Source organism: Chelonia mydas, chromosome 1 (assembly GCF_015237465.2).
Source record: "Chelonia mydas isolate rCheMyd1 chromosome 1, rCheMyd1.pri.v2, whole genome shotgun sequence".
Taxonomy (NCBI): Eukaryota; Metazoa; Chordata; order Testudines; family Cheloniidae; genus Chelonia; species Chelonia mydas.
The window spans coordinates 189859420-189881135 of record NC_057849.1 but is presented as its reverse complement, the minus strand read 5'-3'; the positions used below and the strand labels follow the sequence as shown (position 1 = coordinate 189881135).

The 21716-nt window shown below is 38.0% G+C and overlaps 1 protein-coding gene across 4 annotated transcripts in view; it reads right to left on the bottom strand.

The window, feature by feature from the left end:
• Window positions 1–4700: 4700 nt before the first annotated feature.
• CD47 (CD47 molecule) overlaps window positions 4701–21716 on the bottom strand; it is a 40107-nt gene continuing 23091 nt past the window's right edge. Inside the window, exons 5-11 of one of the 4 annotated variants that reach the window (XM_037907610.2) lie at window positions 18021–18113; window positions 17383–17481; window positions 14598–14690; window positions 12518–12546; window positions 10791–10815; window positions 10090–10117; window positions 4701–6748 (exon numbers count right to left, since the gene is read on the bottom strand). In XM_037907610.2, the coding sequence (XP_037763538.1) occupies window positions 10092–10117; window positions 10791–10815; window positions 12518–12546; window positions 14598–14690; window positions 17383–17481; window positions 18021–18113 (365 nt within the window). In that variant the 3' untranslated portion in view covers window positions 4701–6748; window positions 10090–10091. The remainder of the gene's footprint in view (window positions 6749–10089; window positions 10118–10790; window positions 10816–12517; window positions 12547–14597; window positions 14691–17382; window positions 17482–18020; window positions 18114–21716) is intronic. The other 3 variants (XM_037907614.2, XM_037907623.2, XM_043538527.1) reach the window with 3 other exon arrangements.

Genomic DNA, 21716 nt, shown 5'->3' with positions numbered 1-21716 from the left:
TGCCAAGATTAGTAGCCCAGAACTCAGGGTGAGCTGTTTATTCCCTTTTTGCTGATTATCACTCAGTTTTTCTTAATATTCTCTCAAAAGTCTGCTAGGAACATTAGAGATTGTGTAGGAACCAGGACAGCACAGAATCTAGGTAGTTAAGGGTGGAGGAAGTGGTCAGGCACGGGGAGAAGAGTAAATAGATTGGGAAATTAGACTGGTGAAGAGGACAAGGGCCAGGAAATGCTCATAGGTGACTTTGGTAACAGTAGTTTTAGTTGCACGTAGATGGCTGATGCCAGACTGGAGAGGATGAGGGGAGATACAGGGAAAGAAGGCGCGTAGGTGAAGGGGCCACAAACACGAATATTTTGGGTAAAATTGCAATGCACCTAAGTCACTCTGGTCCAGATCCTCATCAGGATTTAGTCACCTAACACCTATTGATGGGCCAACCTGTTATTAAAAACAAGGATGGATCAGTGGAATCTCTCCACAGCTACTCTATCCCCTTTAGAAATCCTGTTGTAACCACAGCACCAACTAATTCACTCCATACCCGACTATTCCCAGCTTTGGGAACTGGTGGGAAGAAAGGGAAAATGGGGCTGTGGAAAACATCTATATTCAAAAAGATGCCTGTGAAATTTCTGGCCTTGCACCAAATTCCAAGATACATTTTAGGACAACACTAAGGTTCTCATTGCGACTGTGAAACCTGAAAGCATTTGATGCAAACTTTCCATTTTATTAATACCAATAACTTGTTCTAGCCTGAAGAAAGCCTCTAAGGTGTTCATTGTTGTACTGACCATGGGTGGCGGGTATCAAAGGCCAGGCTATGGCCCTGCCCATTTTCTACCCCAAGGCCTCTCTCCCTTGAAGCCGGCGGGGGCTCAGGCCTGCCAGTGGCCAGGGGCTTGGGCAGCTCGGGCCAGCCTGGGAGGGGTTGGGCCAGCAGCCTGAGGTGGTGCTTGGCCCATGGCCAGTGGCTCGGCGCTGGGGCTAGGCCGGCCAGAGTCCCTCCAGCTGAGGGGTTAGGGAGGGCTCAGGGCTCTTATGGGCAGGGCCTCAGGTAGAATGTTTAGGGCCGGCGGGCTAGCCTCCCCAAAGAGGGGGGTTCACCTACTGTCCACGGTACTGACACAGCACTTGCATCTATTGCTAGTTGTACTTTAATGCTTAAATTTTCCATGTTTTGGAAGGATTTAATTGACCCTTTGGCAAACAAATCCATCAAACCCCATTCTCAAACAATAAGGGTTCAGCTTCCATTGACTGCAGCAGGAGCTGTGTGCGCTTAGCCAACGGCAGACTTGAGCCAACTGTGATTATACCCTCATTTGCCATTCATGCCGGGCAGAACCCATTTTTATATTCTCATTAACCCACAGTGGTAGAAGCATAAACCTGGCAGTAAACGTTTGAAAGGAGTTCACGATTTATTTTTGATAGTCTTTTAAATGGCTGAATTCTCTCCTTTCTGCGCAGCTCAAGAAATCATGGAGGAGGAATGGCATCTTTAGTTTTGAGTCAACTCCACTCACCCTGTTGTGCTCAACCTTGTACTGGCACCCTGACGAGATAAAGGAAACACCTTAATAGGTCTCTTTGAACAGCTGATCTTTTTTGTCTGGGGACACGATGAATTACCAGAGTGTACTTCTGCTGCTGCTTTGTTCTTGAGTAAATTTAACCAACAACAAACAGAGAGAAAAATTGGGCTTCCCTCTACATTAAAAGCTGCTGTTGGTAAAGGCCAAATTATGCCATTGGTTCTGTAACTCCCAATGCCTTCAAGGCGGGTCACGTGCATGTAACTGAAGGGTGAATTTAGCCTTGAGACTTTGTTCATGCTAAACTGAGATCAGTTAAACTGACCATATATAACTGCTTGTTTTCTTAGCTGCATTTTTTTTTATTACTTACAAGGGTGGCCAGAAACCTGAAAGAACAGTCAATTTTTTCCAGACTAAGACATGAACTCAAAACCTTACAGTGGGATTCAGTGCAGGTAAGGAGTATACACCAGATAGACCTTCTAAATTGAGATGTTTTACCATCTCATTCTACAAGATTCCTAAAAGGGAAACGAGACCTTTTCCAGATTAGACCATTGTACTGATCCCCTCTAACCAGTCAAATGGGAATAGATACAGCCATTTCTGAAAGTACTAAATTTGCCTAGTCCAGCACCAACAAGGATGATTGAACTTTGCTTCTCCTGACCTTGGGTTATACAATTCAGCGAGCAGGTGGAACAGTGCATGAACCAAGACCCAGTCCTGCTGTAGATATGGTCTTTATGCCCATGGAACAGAGGTGGGCAAACTATGGCCTGCAGGCCACATCCAGCCTACGGGACCATCCTGCCCAGCCCTTGTTTGGGGAGGCACAGCCTTTCCTATCCGGCCCTTCATACAGTTTCGCAACCCTGATGTGGCCCTCGGGCCAAAAAGTTTGCCCACCCCTGCCATGGAATGTAACACTTCACAATTCAAAAAAAATTCCAATTTTATCCTCTCAGATGTCCTGTGAGGTCAGGAAGGGTTGTTACCCACCCTGGAGATGAAGAATCTCCTCAGAAAGATTACCCCAGACAGCACAGGAATCACATGGCAGACAGGGTAACTCCCAAATCCCACTTTACTTAATACTTTAATCACAGGAGAAGACTTTCCTTCCTCTGATATAAAAACTGCCATGCCAGCATAGACCAATTGTTTATCTAGGTTGGTATCCTGGGTTTAGGGTGTTTCAGAGGAAAGTTACAAGGAAAAACAGGCAGTTTGGATTGAATCAAGTCAGAAGCACGGAGGATGGGAGGGAGCAAGAGAGAAATTTGAAATAGCCAGGAAAGCTTGAGAAAAGACGTTTGAGTAATGACACCAAGTTTAAAAATTAAATGAAACTAAAGTCCTCAGAGCTGACTGCCATCATGTTAAAGCCTCAGAAGATTCAGCTAAGAGCTTTCTGTCCTGGATAAATTTCAGTTATAATTTACCGACCTAAAATTTTCACTGCATACAGGTATTAGCCATAGTCTTCCATGATGAACTGGCCTGTTAATTGCAGGATGCTCTTAAATTACTGCTATTTTCCATACCACTGGGCTGTTTCTCTGGTGAGTGAAGAGATTTCCAGATCTATTTTATGAAGATAGTGAAATCTTTGCAAGAAAAGTGCTATAGCAATGTCTATTGCCATTATTAATGCTTGAATAACTGTCCTTATGAAGAGATGAAATAACCCTTTTCTATCAGTTAATGAAAATTTAAAGAGTACCTGTTTTTTAAAAAAAGGGGTTAAGCAGCTTGCAGGCAAAATGACCCAGATTCAACCTTTAGAATGGCCCTGATTACCATTTACATACTTTTCTAACATGTCTCTATGCTAGAAAAGTACGAACTTTGAAATGTAAACAGGTATTGTTAAAGAACTGAAAGAAGACAGTGATTGTAGTAGTTTGTTTACCTATAGCTTGTTAGAGGTTAACAGTATAACCAAACAGTTCCTGTCAATTCAGAGATCAAAAGGAAATATTAACATTTAGATGAAACTTGTGTGTAATAATTTCAATGTCTATATGTCTCTTTAAAGTTAAATTACCTTATATTAAGCCATATAGTTAATGTTTGAGAAACAGGTTATTTCCAAGGACTCTGTGCTGAACTGTATAAAGGACTCTTGGGACCTGATCCTTTCATCTCGTATTTGCTTGAACTTTATTCAGGGGAAGTTGGAGATATCAGTCTTACGACTCAAATTTAATGTGGATCACCCTGGTATAGAACATTGAACTGAACCTATTGACTAATTCTAAGAACTCTTTGCAACTCCAAAGCTCACTGTCTCTATTATGACACTGATTCAGAACTGTACTCATGTCTGTACGCATAATCTTTTAACCAATACTCTCTCTTTTCTAATAAATTTTAGTTTAGTTAATAAGAATTGGCTGTAGCATGTATTTGGGTAAGATTTGGAATATTCATTAACCTGGGTGGTAATGTGTCTGATACTTTGGGACTGGTAGAACTTTCATATTTGACTTGACCGTCTAGGAGGGAACCTAAAGGCTGGGTTGCAGCTTCTGTGTAACCAGTAAGATATGGTGGAAGCAGCTTTGGGAATTGTCTGCCACATTCTTTGCAGTTTCCCTAATTGTATAACCTCAGTGTGGCCCCCCTGCAACTCCAGTCACAGGTTGTTTTGAGAAACGTGTACCTTTGGCTCTAATCAGGATGATCGGGGAGTGGCCCAATAATGTCCAAATGATTTCACTCACCTCTCAATTTCAATATTGTATGCAGCATAGTATGACTTTAATGATAGTTATGAGCACTCAGCACCAGGTACTTTCAGGTTGTGAAAGCTTTGTCAGTGCAGAGGGCAGGACAGTTTACACTGTGAATTCTGCAGCAGAAGTCTTTGTAGCTACAAGATAAGCCATGCCTGGGTAAGCAATTTAATTAAGACTTTAAAGGGCACGAGACTGTGGTATCAAAAGTGCTACTAACTTTTCCTGTTATGATTTCAATATAAAATAGGTTTTGTTAGGGTATACTGGAATTACTTACTTCATTCAACAGTGTTTTTCACAATTTACATAGCCGCTGTTATGGAAAAAGCAGGCCAACATTCCCTGAAATTATGTCTTTAAAGAGCAGTTACACCAGTAGTTAATTGTGGCAGGAATAAAGACTCACAGAAACAGTTTAACATAGTTTTATTTTAAGTATAATAGCGCACTATTTACAAAGTTATGTTAATAAATAACACTTGGGTAAAGATTGCAGAAATCCAAAATGCCAAATCATGAAAATTTGGTTTATATATATACACACACACATACAAATCAGTAATTTAAACAACTTTGGTTTTTACTGGAGGGAAGGTAGTATTAAGTGACTTTAAGAAATTAACTAACCCACTTTTAACTGGTGCCCAAGAGAAACCCAAAGCAGAGCCTTTGCATACAGCAGTATGATTAACAGACAAGTACTGGGTACTGAATTTTTTGGGTAATATTTTATTAAAGGAATTTGACTTCACAACAGTGGCTGCTAAATTCCAGTTTGCTGACAATTGATTATAAAGCTATATTAAGAGTAAGGCAAAACAGAATTTCAAAGCCTGCTACTTCGTGGAGCTGCTATAAACTACTAGAGGGTATCAGTAACTAGAGGTGTGTAGATGAGAAGCCCCATGCATAAATGCTAGGGAAGTTCTGGATTGCCTCTTATTACTGATTCATAATATCTCCCACACCTTACTTGGGCTATTTTGATTAGTCCTTTGGTTAAGCCTCCCCCATTAATCTATATGGATTTCAACTCTCTAGGAATACCCTTGTTGAGATACCACATTCCAAAACCATACACCTTTAAAAAATTAAAGCAATACTAATTAGGTCCTTACAAAGCAGATACAAACTTATGGTCCTTAACATTTACACATGTGAATATCCCATTGCCTTCTGTAAGAGGGCAGCTTGGGTTAGCTGAGGCGTTCAATCCTGCAGTCCTCACATGGGGCCTAATCATGTGAGTGTAGGCTGTAGGCTCAGACCCTTCCCCCTCCCCGAAGTTAATTCCGAGGTTCCTATATCAACCTGCATCATGGCCCTGGCTGTCTAAAGGAGACCACTGCTTTCTTACTAGTTACAGTGGGTGAACCCTCAAAGTACAGCTGTTAAAAGCGCAGGCAAGGCCTCACAGACTACACAAGCATGAAGAAATTATTCTAATTAGATTTTAATAAATTTTTATATGTAAAACTTTAATACGCTCAGCACCTGCATTTACTCATTCCCTGTTTGAAAGAGCCTGAGATTGGTTTCAGTATGACAGACTGAATTTGGCTGAGGGGTAAGTAATTTTTAATCAAGACTACTGATATTTTAGTCTGGGTTTTTTGCCTCTTTGTAATCAAAGCACACCACACAACTACCATATATACAAGGAGCCTATTTAGTATGGGGGGGGGGGGGGGGGGTTGGGACGGGCCATGGGTACCCATTAAAAAAAGCATGAGAATCAAGGTTTTGTTTATGCAGTTTTTTTCAGTGTGGTAAGTGCCTCTGTTTTCGATAATACATACATTGAAAGTGGAAAGAGGAACATTTGTACAACATCCACTTCCTTTTCATACCATTTAGACATTAACATATTTTGCCCATGCAAACACAAAACCCCACCAATCTAAATGTAATTACAACCTATATCATATTAAACTTCATAGTAGTGACAGTGAATTTTTTTTAATATTTGAGGGGAGAGAGGGTGAGTCAAGAGAGAACAGTGTGGCATGTTTCATGCAATACCAATTTGTTTAAGTTATCACAAAGGTCTGTTCCAGTAGCATAGTGCTAGTATCATTTGGTCACGGACCTAGCCCAGTTTCAAAGCGATGACTGATGTTTTTTGAAAAGGGTACCACTAATAGTGACACTATAAAGAAATTGTGTGGTCGATAAACAGTGCTGTTTTATGCTCTCACCCTCCCCCACTCACCACCACACACACACACTCCAGGAAAAACCTCTCTTTCTTGAATGGAACTACCGCAGCTGTGACTATAAAATTACATGTAAATCATTTTAGCATTTTTTTTTCCAAACGTGCAAAACAGCTAAGTTCCTGATTTTCTTCTCTTTGACTAGCGCACCATCAAAGGCCACGGTGTATAAACAAATGTATTTCTTTTCACATATCACCATCTCTGTAGCAGATTCTATCACTCTCACCAGTTAGTTACCCTGGAAAATTACAAAACAAAAGTATTATTCAAGAATGTTTTGATTAACATCACCCACATCCACCTACACTTTGTGCTGCAAAACTACATTCAAACTTTACAATTTTTTTAAAATGTAGACAAATTCTCTCATAAAAGCAAGAGTGGCTAGTATTGGCTTGAGCCAGGTACAGTAAAAACAACTGTTGTATAATTTCTCTACACAGCTTTGGCACCATATCTCAGTTTTGATGTTAAAACCTGTTACTCTAGGAGGTGATTTTTAGAAGGTACAAATAGCAGGTGCCTAACTGACCTATGTGTTTTTAAAAGTCTTCACACAGTATCTGTACAAATACAGATAGGGTGTGAAGAATTTTGATAAAACAGGGCCCAGGAAAACACTGAATAATTCATTTAAAATTGTCAAAGCAGAATTCACCTTCAGAAGTGAAAGGTTGTTGCAATGACTCCATTTTGCTGTCTGACTTTATTGACATTTAAAAAAATGTAGATGACACAGTACAATGATCTGCTTGTGTTAATCATTGCTGAGGGAAAAAGAGTTTTGATTTCCAAAGTAGAAGCTATAGACACTTCCTCTGAAAGAGCCTTCCCCCACAGTCTTTATTTCAGTTATACCGAATGACTAACATATTTTATCACTCTGGATGCTGGTAAAGTTATTCACTGTATCATATGAGCACATACATTCCTATTGGTTTAGAAAGCAGTCCTTATCTGTACTCAGATGAATCACAACAGCTTAACCATGAGTTACATAAATTCGGCAGTACACTGTACTTACTTACAAACTGGAATATTAAATTATCAATAAATTAGCATCAGCCAATAATCTACTGGCTGCCTCTAGTTCCAGTTGTGCTCTCCACAAGTGGCACAAGATAAAATTGGTTGGAACACCCCCGACCCTCTAAAAATTTAGAGTTCTCAGGGTCTGGCAGTTTCCTTGAACTGGCATTCTCAGTCTCCAGGGGCAGTGAAAGTAGAGTTAGTGTCTTCAAGCACTTATGTGGATGGCATGTGAGAACAGGAAATATGACATACTAGCGGGAAGGAGAAATACAAGGAGAAAAATAGGTAGGCTACATGTAAGATTAGAACACAGACCATTAAAACAATAACTGGAAAGGGTGACAAACCCAAGGAAATTCTCTACTGGACGAAGTCAAACAGTGCAGAGACACTATGGAATGTCTGGTTTGCTATTACAAGTTTCTACAACAATGGGTGAGCATACATATTCAGGGTAGTATTTAATTGTGGAGCTCCTCCTCTAGTAGGGGTGTGTATTTCTTTCTTAAAGTGTTTGGTGGCTGCCTTAGCTCAAAATTTCTTTGCTAAAATGTGCACCTCATAAAACGAAACCAAAAAAAAAAAGCTATTACCTGTATTAAAGCAATTTTGTCATTCTACAAGCAAGTTCACATTGTAACACAGCTATTCTCAAATTGCTACCATGACCACGCTGGGTAAAGTTGCTAGATTCACCAGTGTGTAGTCATTAAGATATCCGTGTGCAACTAATGTATTGGGAGAACTGTAGCAATACCAGTCAAAGCAGATAAAATATACAGCCACCAGACTAGCTTAGTATTTAAAGTTAAATACTGTAACTATTTCAAAGCTAGTTTTTCAAATATATATATCAGTGAACAGAAAACTAAATGCACCATTAAATATTAATGTGAAATATTTTTTTTAAAAATTATAATTGGTCAAAAGGCAGACATGAATATATTTTTTTAGTTTGACAAATTTAGTTTGATTATTACAATTATTACAATTGCTAGAGATTTTAAAATGACTTTAATTTTTTATTTAACTTCTTGGACATCATGCTGTTTGGATAGTCCATAGTAACCTTTCTGGATCTAATATACTATTAAAAGTGATTGTTTTCATTTTAAGCATTCTCCTGTTTTGCTGGAAACCCAAAGTAGTTTTTCATTTCACTTTGTATATTCTTGAAAAAATATTTTGTTTTTAAAAAAGAAAAATCTTCAAAGCCTAAAAGTTGGGCCCACACTACTTGACAATGTCCCTTCAAATATAATCAGCAAAAGAGAGGAAAATCTGTGTGTGTGTGTGTGTGTCTGTCTGTGTCTTCTTTTTGGTGCATTATAGTCCATAAAGGAGACTGAAAGGTCTACACACACGCTTTCCCTCACAACCAGGGGAAAAAAGTAAGAAGTCTGCTTGTTTTTTACATTATAAATGCTGTTCTTGGTTACCCTCTTTTTACTGGAAGACTCCATAGATGATAGGAGTGTTAGGAAGCTTATGACATCACAAAGTGGTAACAAAAAACACTTTCCCTTTCACAGTAACAGCCGTGTTAGTCTGTATTCGCAAAAAGAAAAGGAGTACTTGTGGCACCTTAGAGACTAACCAATTTATTTGAGCATAAGCTTTCGTGAGCTACAGCTCACTTCATCGATGAAGTGAGCTGTAGCTCAAGAAAGCTTATGCTCAAATAAATTGGTTAGTCTCTAAGGTGCCACAAGTACTCCTTTTCTTTTTCCCTTTCAGTTAATCAGGTAACACCTATTTAATTCACACACCTACCAACTGGTGGGGGGTCAGGGGAGCTCTTTTTTGTTCATGATTCAATACCTCTAGCCCTTTTGGTAAGAGATAAGAGGGGTTCCAGTTTGCATCTCTGATTGTTACAAAGGAAACCTACAACTGAACAAAGATGATAATACTTGACATTTCTGCTTTTTCCAAAATAAAAAATAGTAGAAATAATCCAATATTTAAAAAGAAAAGGAGTACTTGTGGCACCTTAGAGACTAACCAGTTTATTTGAGCATGAGCTTTCGTGAGCTACAGCTCACTTCATCGGATGCATAGCATATCGTGGAAACTGCAGAAGACATTATATACACACAGAGATGGTCTCTGTGTGTATATAATGTCTTCTGCAGTTTCCACGATATGCTATGCATCCGATGAAGTGAGCTGTAGCTCACGAAAGCTCATGCTCAAATAAACTGGTTAGTCTCTAAGGTGCCACAAGTACTCCTTTTCTTTTTACGAATATAGACTAACACGGCTGTTACTCTGAAACCTGCCAATATTTAAACAATCCTACACACCTTTCACAGTCCTCCTTTCTATCATAAAAAAAGGATACAAACACATCTGTCTTCAGGTCACCTCTAACATTCCAGTACAATGCAATATAACTTAAAGATTGCACCTTCCATGCAATCTGTATCCTATGCTGTATCATATATTAGCAGCATCCTCGGTACAGGTGATTTTTAATTTCAAAATCCCAGAGTAAATGTTAATTAATTGATCAAAATCTACAGCGGCAGGTAACATTCGACTCACCATCATTCTAACATCACTCCTTTTGCATCTTTAAAAGTCAAGCAGAGGATTAGTAATTAACCAAGCAAATAATTAGAAATGTTACAAGATTAGCATTCTGATTAGTTTTAAAATAGGTGTTGAGACATCACTACTTCCCAGTATGCCAACTAGTGAATTTCTGAACAGCCTAAGGAAGACAGGTTTCAGGGCCACCCTTCTTCCACTGTAAAAATCCCCCACACCAGGCATTAACAGTGTTTCCTTCCCATATAGTTTTACACCACCACCATGGGTCTTCCCAAACCCAAGAGACCACAGAAAAGAGGAGTGAGATTTTGCCTTATCCCACTTAAATGCACCGCATAAAGAAGACTGGCTCAACAACAGCCTTACAGAGGAGCGCCCCTTTTCCTCAATAAGAGGTGTATTTTTGAAAAGCAGACAGGAATATTGTTCCAACTGTGAAGCTACTTTTGTTCTAAAGCAGTCAGCAATCAATGGCTAGCAGGTGTAGACAGTACACAACACTCCCTTATGCCCATAGTTGCAGGCATCAAACATCGGTGATACATCAAACTTTTAGTGGCTTAGGGAGCTGGATAATTTGAGACACCTTACCCAAAGCAACAGCACTCAGTGCTAAGCTAAATTTTGACCCATCTCTAAAAGGCTTTGTATAATCCCTTAAGTAAAAACGTAAGATTTTGATTACCACCTACCATTAAGTGGTTCTTCTACAGCTTTCTGTAAAATATTTAAAAATATTTATATACATATATATGTATATATTAAAAAATCCTTCATGTCTATTTTTGGCTCCCCACAGTTAAATTACTCTAATTGACATATACAGTAAGTAGTGATTCTACAAAAATGAAAGAAGCTGAAGATTAGTAACTACGGCTATGAAAAACAAATCCATCAATAATTGCACTCTCTTCATGTTATCTCCAACCGCATCAGGAATCTAATTTTCCTAGTGAAATGTGTAGAGGTGGAAAGAGATACACAAGACACACTACTTGTAAGTGAAGCAGCAACGGCTTTTCTCCGCAATCTGATCACTGGTGCAGGAAGCAAACAGCACCAAGATTAAAAAGCACGAGTTAATAGCTCTACAGAAGACATCCCAAATATTTATGCATTTTATCTGGTAGGGAACTAAGCAGAGGCAGAGTAATATGGACAAACAAGAAACTTGATAGATTTTAAAAGGAAATTGATTAATGTTGACAGTCTCAAATACACGCCCTTTTCCCCTGGGCCTCAAGAAAGTGTCAAGAGTTATTTTAGAAATATGCCCCTAATAAAAATAAATCACAGGTCTCTGAGTGCAAGGTTACCATAGCCCTTCGGTTATAAAGAATTAAAAAAAACCTTTTAATTTTAAAGGGAACTGTACATCTTTTTATAAACCCCTTTAACCCACAGCAATATGTGTTGAATTTCTCTTGATGGAGGCAGGCAACCCTAAACCTGATTTTCAGACCAGAATTTCATTGGGCCTCTAGACTCCTGTGTACTTTACTGCACCCACAAAACAATCTGTCTCTCTCTCTCTTTGGAATCATCCAGTGGGCCAAATGCTGGGGTACCTAGCCACAAGTCCATCCAGTAATTAGACATCCAAAATTATAGGGATTCTGATTGCAGTTGTAAAAAGGGCCAGTTTGCATTTGATTACCCTTTGGAAAACAGGGTAACCACAATTTTAGGAAGCAATTGCACCTAGTATATTTTTTTAAAAAAAGGGCAGGCTGCAAAGCCAGGATTACCTTCCTTAGAAAGATTAAAAAAACATACACTTATTCTGCATGACCTAAAGATAACAGCCACTCTGCTTTCAGATGGCCTCTTCAATATTAGGGGCATTGTAAAGAAAATTATAAAGGGTACAACATTTGTGTACCTGGAAACCCAAAAAAGTGTTAGACCTTCACTATGAAAGAGACTGACAAAGAAAAAAAATTTGGGTGTGTGTGTGGGGGAATAATTTATTAAAGACGGACTGAAATCTTGTTTATTAAATGTTTACACATCTATTAGTGCCAACAAAGGGTGCACTGTCAACTGAAGGTATCCATTCGGCCACACAAAATATGCAGCATGGTCAGTAGAACAGCAAGCTTCCTTACACAGCCTGACCACCCAATGGCCCTTCCAACTCGAGTTGGATAGGGTAGCTCTGTTTCCATGTCCATTCAAATCCTTGGCCTGTCAGAAAAGTTAGCCAGCAAGGGGACCAATTACAGAGATCTGGAAGTACATAATCAGGAACTGGACTAAGGTCACCAATTCAATTAACACAGACTACTGGACAGCTACCATATAGCAGTGACTTTTGCTTGCTACCAACCTGGTCTGAATTCAAACTAGTGGTGAAAGGCTCAGTATCTCATTACCATTCCTCATCTAATCACCCCAAATTTATTATTTTTAAGCTTACCCTTGGAAGTTGATCTTTCTTGCAGGAACCTAAAAATATTACAGAACATAAAAATGAGCACATTATTAGCTATACAAAAGAATTCAACTTTTAACTGAAGAAAAAGACAAAAGTTGGAGGAAAGCAACAACAGTCAGAAGGAATCACATCCTTGGTTATTTATCCCAAACTACTTTGTGCAATCTATAAATTCTAGGAGACTGCATCACACTTCTGTAGAGGGGATAAATGTTCCAAGCACAAGTGCTCCATGTATTAATTCAGCTAAAGCACTTCCAGATCTATGAATGAAAAACATTACACAAGAGCATTATTATTGTTACTATGGCACTCTTGTGTTGGGTGGGTTGGGAGCTATTGTTTCAACAAGGATACATTTGCTAGGCCAGCTCACCGCATAAAAATCTACCACATGAATACTGATCTTGTAATGGGATTTCACTGTAATAACATCTACTTCCTATCTCCCAAAATCATATCTAATAAGACTGTAGCAGCATAATCTCATAATATAAAAACCACAAAAGTGAAGCTAAATAGTTTAAATCATTAGCATGTTGTACCAAAACCAAACTCTGCCCTGAGGTACGCACAGTGCCCATCAAAATCAATGGAAGTCGTGTTCGCGTTACTCTGTTGCCTATTCTGGTCTCTCTTAGTTCACCCCCTCAGGTGTCAAGCTCCATGCCTTTACACCTCCTGGGATGGAATTCTCTGATTCTCCTATTATTAGGCCAGGTCCAGAGTAGTATGAACCATGATAATATGGATTTTGATACAGGTGACCAGATCAAACCATTGTTTAATCTTAGCAGCACAGTATACTGTAAGAGTCAAAGAATTTTAACACAACAAAGGGGCTACATGTATTTCTGTTTTACCCTAATCCCCACCACCCTATGTTAATAGGCCAGGCATGTTTGCTTCTTCAGACCATCATGCAGAATGTCTGTCTCAGTCAGTCTTCTCTCAGCAAACAGCTGCCTGGCAACTGCCTCCCCCTCTAGAGAATAACTTTTTACAGTTTAGTGTCCTTTTGAACCATTCTGGCTTCTAGCCTGAGCAAATTTGTAACTTTGGCTGGAGCCTTGAAGTAGTATCTTCCTAGTTCACAGCTCAGGCAATGTCACTTAATAACCTCCACCTTGCTTATGGGGAAGTGGTTTATCTAGAGTCAAACTGTGTTGCCTTCCTTCTAGTTTCCTAACAGCCTTGCTATTAAACTAAATCACCATCTGAATACAATAAACAGTTCAATAATCACATATAGCCATACAGTATCTATCCCAATAACCAAGTCACATACAAAATAAAGAACATATTACAGATCAGCCCCACAACTTCCAGTCTGCACATATCCAGAAGCAGAATTTGTCCCATAACAACATCTGATACATAGGAATAAAAACTTTTTCTCCCAAACTAATCCCTCGCACCTACCTCAATTCTCCTCTGCATTTAAGTTTCCCTCCTGTCTGGGTCATGCTACCTACTCACTTTTTGGTCGCCCCCTTGGGTCCACTTCCTAAAGTAGTTTGTTTTTTACATGTAATTTATTGTATATTCCAAAAGCACATCATTAGATTTTATACTTTTCTGATTACTTTATTCTGATGCCAGTACTGAATGAGGAGACCAGTTCATGCAATGAGACTGAAATACAAATCAGGCTATGTTAAGAAGACCCATTCTAGAGTTATCTTGCTGGCCAGAGACCTTCCCGGAACTTTGGCTTTGAAAAAGCGTAAGTGGGCCACATTGTTCACTCCAGGAGTTCCCCTCACAAAATATCTACCAGATGTTCTACCCACTCATCATTTAAAAGGGTTTTTGGGGACAAGAGTTCACATGAGGGAGGGGAATATATCATAGATCAGTGAAGAAAAGGAAACTGGTGTCTGGAGTTAAGAGACCTGTATTTTTTTTAAAAAAAACAACAACATAAGTTATCAGATCACATGCTATTTTAAAATACAATTATATTCACCTCCAAAAAAAATGAATTCAGGGAACAGTTCTTCTGAACATTCAGATTAAAACACCAGAAAAAATGTAATAAAAAATATTAGGTGCTACTTACCCAAAGCAATCATATAAATTAGGCCAACAACTGCCATAAGAGCCATAATGGCTAACCCAGCAATCACGACAGCACCATTTTTCGGAGGGCATGCTGTTGAAAACAAATTAAACATTTATATTATTTTAAGCAGGTAAAGGAACATATAAAATGTATTTCAGAGTAGCAGCCATGTTAGTCTGTATCCGCAAAAAGAAAAGGAGTACTTGTGGCACCTTAGAGACTAACAAATTTATTTGAGCATAAGCTTTCATGAGCTACAGCTCACTTCATCGGATGCATCCGATGAAGTGAGGTGTAGCTCACGAAAGTTTATGCTCAAATAAATTTGTTAGTCTCTAAGGTGTCACAAGTACTCCTTTTCTTTATATAAGATGTAATTTCTCATTGAAATTTTTCTGTTCATAGCATGAGCGTTCATTTTCAGCTAGTAAGGGACAATAGCCTAATTTATCTGTTTTAACAATATACAGAAAAAAAATCCTTGCAATTTTTGAAATGTCATTTAACATATAAAATTATAGTAATCTGTTGCATTCTAAGGGCATTTTTAATTATTCAGTGTTTTTCTCCTTTAGAGTAGAACTTCTACTCCCTACTCCTTTACAATATTGCGCAAATTTAATAAAAAATAATTTTGGTGAGAGTAATTTAACATTTACTATGTACTTAAGAAATAACATTGGTGAGAGTAATAAACATTTACTATGTACTTAAGATATACTTAAGTACATAGTAAATGTTTTGGGCCAAATTCTGCTCTCCATTACATAAGTCTAAATCTGGAGTGGCTCCAAAATATCCCCCAGATTCTCCAAATATACATCGATAGAGCTGAGAAGAGAAGTTGGCTGTTAAAATCTAACCCAGTCCCCCACCAAAATGCCCACTCACCCTGGCCCCAATAAGAAAAGAACTTTAGTTTAACTTCCGTAGGGGCTACTCTAATCTGCTCAGAGTTAGGCATAGGCTTAGACTCAAGGCCTCTAATTTCTACTGAAATATTTAAATGTTGAATTTTTAAAAGATGTTGAACATAACATTCGGAAATATACACAAAGTCTGTCTTGTGCTGTAAATGGGTACTGTGAAAGGGACACAGTTTGGGAAAATATCACTTCTGTTTGAAAATGTTGCACCTACTATAATAAAAACATCACCTAAAACTACGATAAATGAAAAAGATTAGCAAAAAAGTTATCAGGTTATTTAACTGTTGCATGACAGCATTTAGGCCATGATCCTGCAAACACTTACTTAAACGCTTAACTTCATGTATTTGTGTAAGTGTTGGAAAGATCAGGATCATAGTGTAGTCAGATTGACTCTTTCACCTCTATAGTCCGTTTTTCCTTTGCTAAAAGACCCTTTGAAAAACAGAGCAACAGAACACCCTTATTTTTCCTCAAAGGAGTTTTTTGTTTGTGATATTTTTAAAATCAAGACTGTATTTAAAGGATGCTCTATCAGAAGCAGGATTTTTTTAAAATTAGGCAATTAAAAAATCCAAGTTAACATAGCTTTAAGAACCTGTTTTCAAAAATTATTTGTAAACAGTTTTTGAGGCCAGTGCAAAGACAGTATTTTTTTCCTTTTTAAAGAAGATCAGTTATTGAAAACTCTCCATAACGTTTCTTTCCAACCCCCAAACACCATTTAAAAATAGTTACACCCTGTTCACACTGGCCAAAACAGCAAAGCTACTTGACACCATTTTCAAGATAAGTTTTTGAAAACATGGTGCATTTAGTAGAACAGAGACATAATTCTCTCAAGTCAAATTCACATTTATGCTTTCTAGGATAAGTCACTTCAAGACATCTACAAGAGAAAGTATTCTGTATGAACACAGTTCAGTGTTCTACCATTATTAGAGTCCTGCGTGGATACAAAATTTGTATCTGCATCTGATCCAGGAGCTGCAAAAATGGTCCACTGATAAAAAGCAGGTATCTGCGGATTTGCAGGGCTCTAACCATTATTCGCAAACACACTGCCAAGCTTGGCCAGCCCTAAATTTGTCCTCACTTTCTTCTGAGATTACTTTGCTCTGTGTTTTACTCTTGAAGAAAAAAAGCTTCCTTTTTTTGCCTGCCACGAGAAAATAAAAACCAAATTTTAACCAGTACTGTATCAGAACACTGCAGGCATTCTTCCAAGTTTACTATTTAATGCATTCGCATTCTTGCTGAAGCTCTTGTGATTCATTTGCCTCAACGATACTGTTAAAACATACACAACAAAAGCAAAGGTTTGACAATACACTCTACTGATTTATTCATTTAAACATCAGAAATGGATTCTGCCTCTGTGCATGTGTTCTTTTTAAGATTGTTGAACACAATCAAAACAACACCCTAATGAGGGTCAATGCTGGTTGTAGGTGACTCTTTAGGGTATGCAGTACTGCAAAATAAGTAGTAAATTAAAGCAATCCTTTTTTTAGGCAACTGCTTGCAGGATGCAGCCATGCTGGATAGTCATACAAATGAAACTATAATATGTAACATAATGCCTTAAGGCTATTTTTCCTTCACCAGATACAACAGTAGTAACACAGCAGTCCTAGAATATATTTATAGCAACTCTATTGCTAAATCATGAAGCAGAAAAGTTATTTTACAAAATATTCCAGTGTTAATGTGCAAATAAACTGGTCCCACTAGGTACAGACAAAGGTAAAAAGAACAGATACAAAAAAGTATTTTGTGCAAAAGATTCTCATTATTAAACCAAATTGCTAAAATTAAGTATATTTTCTTTTAAAAGAAGGTATATTGCTTACCTGTGATGCACAGGGCAAAGCCGATGACAGCAATCAAATAACCAAGTAATTCCAGAACTACCACAAGAATTGCGAACGGTGGTAGATCATTCTTAAAAACTGGAGGGAAAAAGCCAAATATTTTACTGTAGCTTTTGAAAGGACAACAAAAGAAAACATGTGAGGTTTGTGATCCAAACTGGACTAGGAACCAGAATCTTCTGAATACTAGTCCTGGCCAGCTTGTGTGATGACTAAAGAAATCCTGAGACAAACAGCTAGGCCTTTCCCTTAAAGGACAAGGGACACAATAAAAGCAAACAACATAAGTGGAAAAGTAAACAAAAAATCCCTGCAGGTTGTGATTTAATCCAATCCTATGACCCTGGATGAGGAGTCTGAGCTACCCAAAGACATTCTACCCCCAACTCCATCTCCCAAGCAGACAATTCACAGTTCTTTTCTTGATCACCTAAGCCAGGTGATCTCAGGTTATTCCCTTGTTCACAGGACATTAGGAAGACCAGGACCGCAGCACACTGTCATAGTGCCTATTTATGAATGACAAACATGTAGGTTATGAGTAAAAAAAAAAAAATTGTGTTTCTAATATTAGACTGAGAAGCTTTTAATGAGACAGTAAATAAATGAATCCTCACCTATCTTAAGCAGAAAGTACTGAAGTGGCACTAAAATCACAGCAGGGAGTACAATTAAGCCAAGTCCAGCTTGATTCTTTGGCTCAAACCCATCTGCAAACAGTTGTACAAATTAGTAAAACAGAAAATCACGGCTGGCATTAAGCACATGCAAAGCAAGTAACCTCTTGGGATCCTCACACTTTTAGGGGTCTGGAAATCCCAAGCAAGCTCTGCAACTCACTTCCTGACCTTTGATCTCTTCAAGCAGTAGGACAGGAGGAAGAAATCAGTTTTTGGCCTAATTCTCCCCTTCCGCAGTTTGGAGCTCTACAAATCACAAGGCTGCCCTGGAGCAAATCCAAATGGAGTAATACATTTTAAATAAACACCCAGTAATTATATAACCCATTGAACCCTGGTGAAGATTTTGTACTCTTTTCTTTCACCTGGCCATGTTCAACCTGGAGGTTTGGACTTCTGCTGGGACTGTAAATGTTTGTTCTGTACATAAGGGAGTCTTTGCCCGAACTTGTTTAAATACCAGGTTCTGGAGAAAATAACATTCCGGGATGGGATATTCCGAGCCCAAGGTATAGGAGTTTTGTTTAATATACTGTGTTGTTTACAGTGATAAGGTTTGGTTCAGTTCTTTTCTCAGTCCTGTTCATTCCTCCTTAAAGAAAGTTTTCATTGCCTATATCTTGTATATTTAATACTATCTTGTCTCCCGATCCTTCCTTCTGTGATAGTGGATTCTCTTGGTAGTGAGATACACTAAGGTTTCGGAGTACTCCACACTCAGATCCTATTGAACTTCACTTAGATTAAAGACATTCTTCTATTCTGGTAAAGTTTGTGGCCTGACCCGGCCCAGTCAAGTACTGGACCAGACCAGTTATGGGTTAGTCTCATAAGAGGAGGAGAGAGAATCTCTTCTAAGCTCCACATATATTACCACATATGGGGCCAGATCCTCAGCTTCATCAATTTACAACAGCTCAGGATCTGATCCATTGTGTTGGATACTGATATTAATATGTTTTGATATTGCTTTGTGCAGATTTGCATGTTGAACAGAGGTCTTCAGAAGGATACCTTGTGAATTTCATTGCAAATATGGACAAAGATTAAACTACTTTTTGAGCCCCAGCTTATAAAAACTGAACTCCAGATATGAAATTTAAGCAAGCACCCCTTATGAGCTCAGAATTACCCATTAGGAAATCAAAATAGAAAGAGTACACATTTGAAATGGCATAATTACCAAGAATCAATAACCCCAAACTAAGTGTTGCTTTTATGTTTACTAGATTTGTTACTTAAAAAAAAAATATATCCAGTAAATAATAATACATTAACACTATACAATCTATACCATGTCAACACATTTTAACAGATTTTTACATGTCTTTGGACTCAATCCTGCAGCTGCTCTGCATTCAGAAGTCCCACTGACATCAATTGGAATTCTTGGTGAGCGTGGAACAGGAGTTAAAAAGCCCTTTAATTAAGTCTTTTAATCTGCATATGAAATCGATTCTCTTTCTTTTTGCAGTTTAAAAATAAAAAGATTATTTTAAACAGAGGCAAGCCTCTACAGTATGTTTAAAGAATTAGAAATACTCTTATCCAATATTTCATATTTTCTTTTTATTTTATGGAAGCTGAGCTGATTCTACCTGATTATACAGCTAAGGACTCAATCCAGAAACCACTTATCCATAATGTGTAACTTTAATCAGACAAGTAGTCTTATGTGACAATCACCCTTGACTTTAATGAATAACTTTATTCACATGCATCAGTGTTTGCAAAATCCAGGCTTCAGTCAGCACTTTGTAGCTGTGGAAGTTATACAAGCAATTTTTTCCTCCAGGATCTACATGGTCGCACTCAAATTTGGCATTCTTCTCTCATGAGACATATGGAGTTTGCTTTTACATTAATGGGAAAGACACACTAATAGCCTGAATTTACACAACTAAAGTCAATAGGAGGGCTATCATTGACTTTAATGGGAGTTCTGATTGGCTCAGTTCTTAAATTATGAATATTTTGACTGCACCCTCCAAGGAAACTTACTCTGCAGCTGATGGAATAACACTGCTCTACCCTGATCAGCCCTTGCTTCTGGATAGCACCGGGCACGTCAAGTAAATTGCCTTGCTCTGTCTCCCTGCATGTGTGCACAGACAGCGATACAAAAACAGAAATCCATTAATTTCTCAACTGCCTTTCTCTCTAACCAAATTGAATACTGCAGTGCAAACATATATGGGTTACACAAGCAGAAGTCTTGGATTGTTGTTAGTTCTTTTGTTTTTGGGGGGAATTCTGTAACAAGGGAAAAAGAGCAGAGCGTGCAACCAGAAAGGACGACACTGTGGGAAGAACAGAGAACATTCTTCAGAGTGCAGCCTCTACTGCTGATTTCAACACCTGGTAACTGGAGCAAAAACTGCCATGCACGCAGGTCGTAAAAAATGCACTACTTGGGAATATTTTCACGAAATTCCTGTACCTCTGGATTAAAAAAAAAAAAAATGAACACATGCCAAATGCAAACAATACAACAAAAAGATGTAAAGCCTGGTTGCCAGAATGAAACATTATGAAAAATAATCCTCAGAAAGCAAAGACTTTGAAGATGATGATGTAAACATGTCTGAACCATCAGCATCAAATGGTTAATAAACTTATTTTTCCACCATTCTATGGACTGCCTATGATATTTTACTATGCTAGTGAACGATAACTTAAATTATTGTCATAAATTTGTGTTTTGGGTGGATTACTTATGAATTTCAAAATGTTTATGTTTAAAATATAATTAATGTTAGTTTTGGGAGTATTTATCAATTAAATTTTTACTGTTACCGCTGCACTTTTGAAATATTTTTTTATTGCTCAAAATAATCAAATATACTAGGCGACGATTTTCTGTTTAAAAGTAGTTTTATCAGGCATTTATTAATTTTAACATTTAATTTTTTTTTCAAGCTGTTTGGTATTTTTGAGATAAGCATTTAAATAGATACAGATAATCCTTATAACTTATTTTTACTATACAACTGCGTTTAGAATAAATTGTATCATTTAAACAGTGGTACAAACAGCAGCAGTAGGAGAAATCTTTCATTTACAATCTTCTTCTATTTTTTAAGCAGGGCCCTGAATAACAGGGAGTGAGAGTGACTTGTTTTTTTTACCATTTTATTTCAGGATCCAACCTATACATAAGGGGTTAAAGAACATCCATCATCTGAATGTCTACAACTTCACAGCCATCTGCTGGTAGCACCAGCAGTGCTGCAACTAAACATACATCAGACTATAAATTACCTATATTAAAAAAAAAAAAAAACACAAAAAAACGCCTTCTCTTCATCATCCAGTAAACATCATGGATGAGTTTGTAATCAGGACCAGCTAGTTCCATCAAGACTTCATCGATGAAAAGACTGCTCAGTTCATTTTTGCAACAAATTCTCCCTTTTGTCTTGTTAAGAATAACCATTTCAATGACATGGTTCGATGATTATGATGAGGTTCCACTCAGCAGAGCAGACATTACTAAAGGGTTGCTGGATACAGTATATGAGAATGAAACTGAACAGTGTGCAAAAACATGGACAAGAAATTTTTTAATCTGGGTCTTGATAGAGAAAGCAATGTATACACTGATCCAATAATATGTGCTTGTGCGGCAACAAA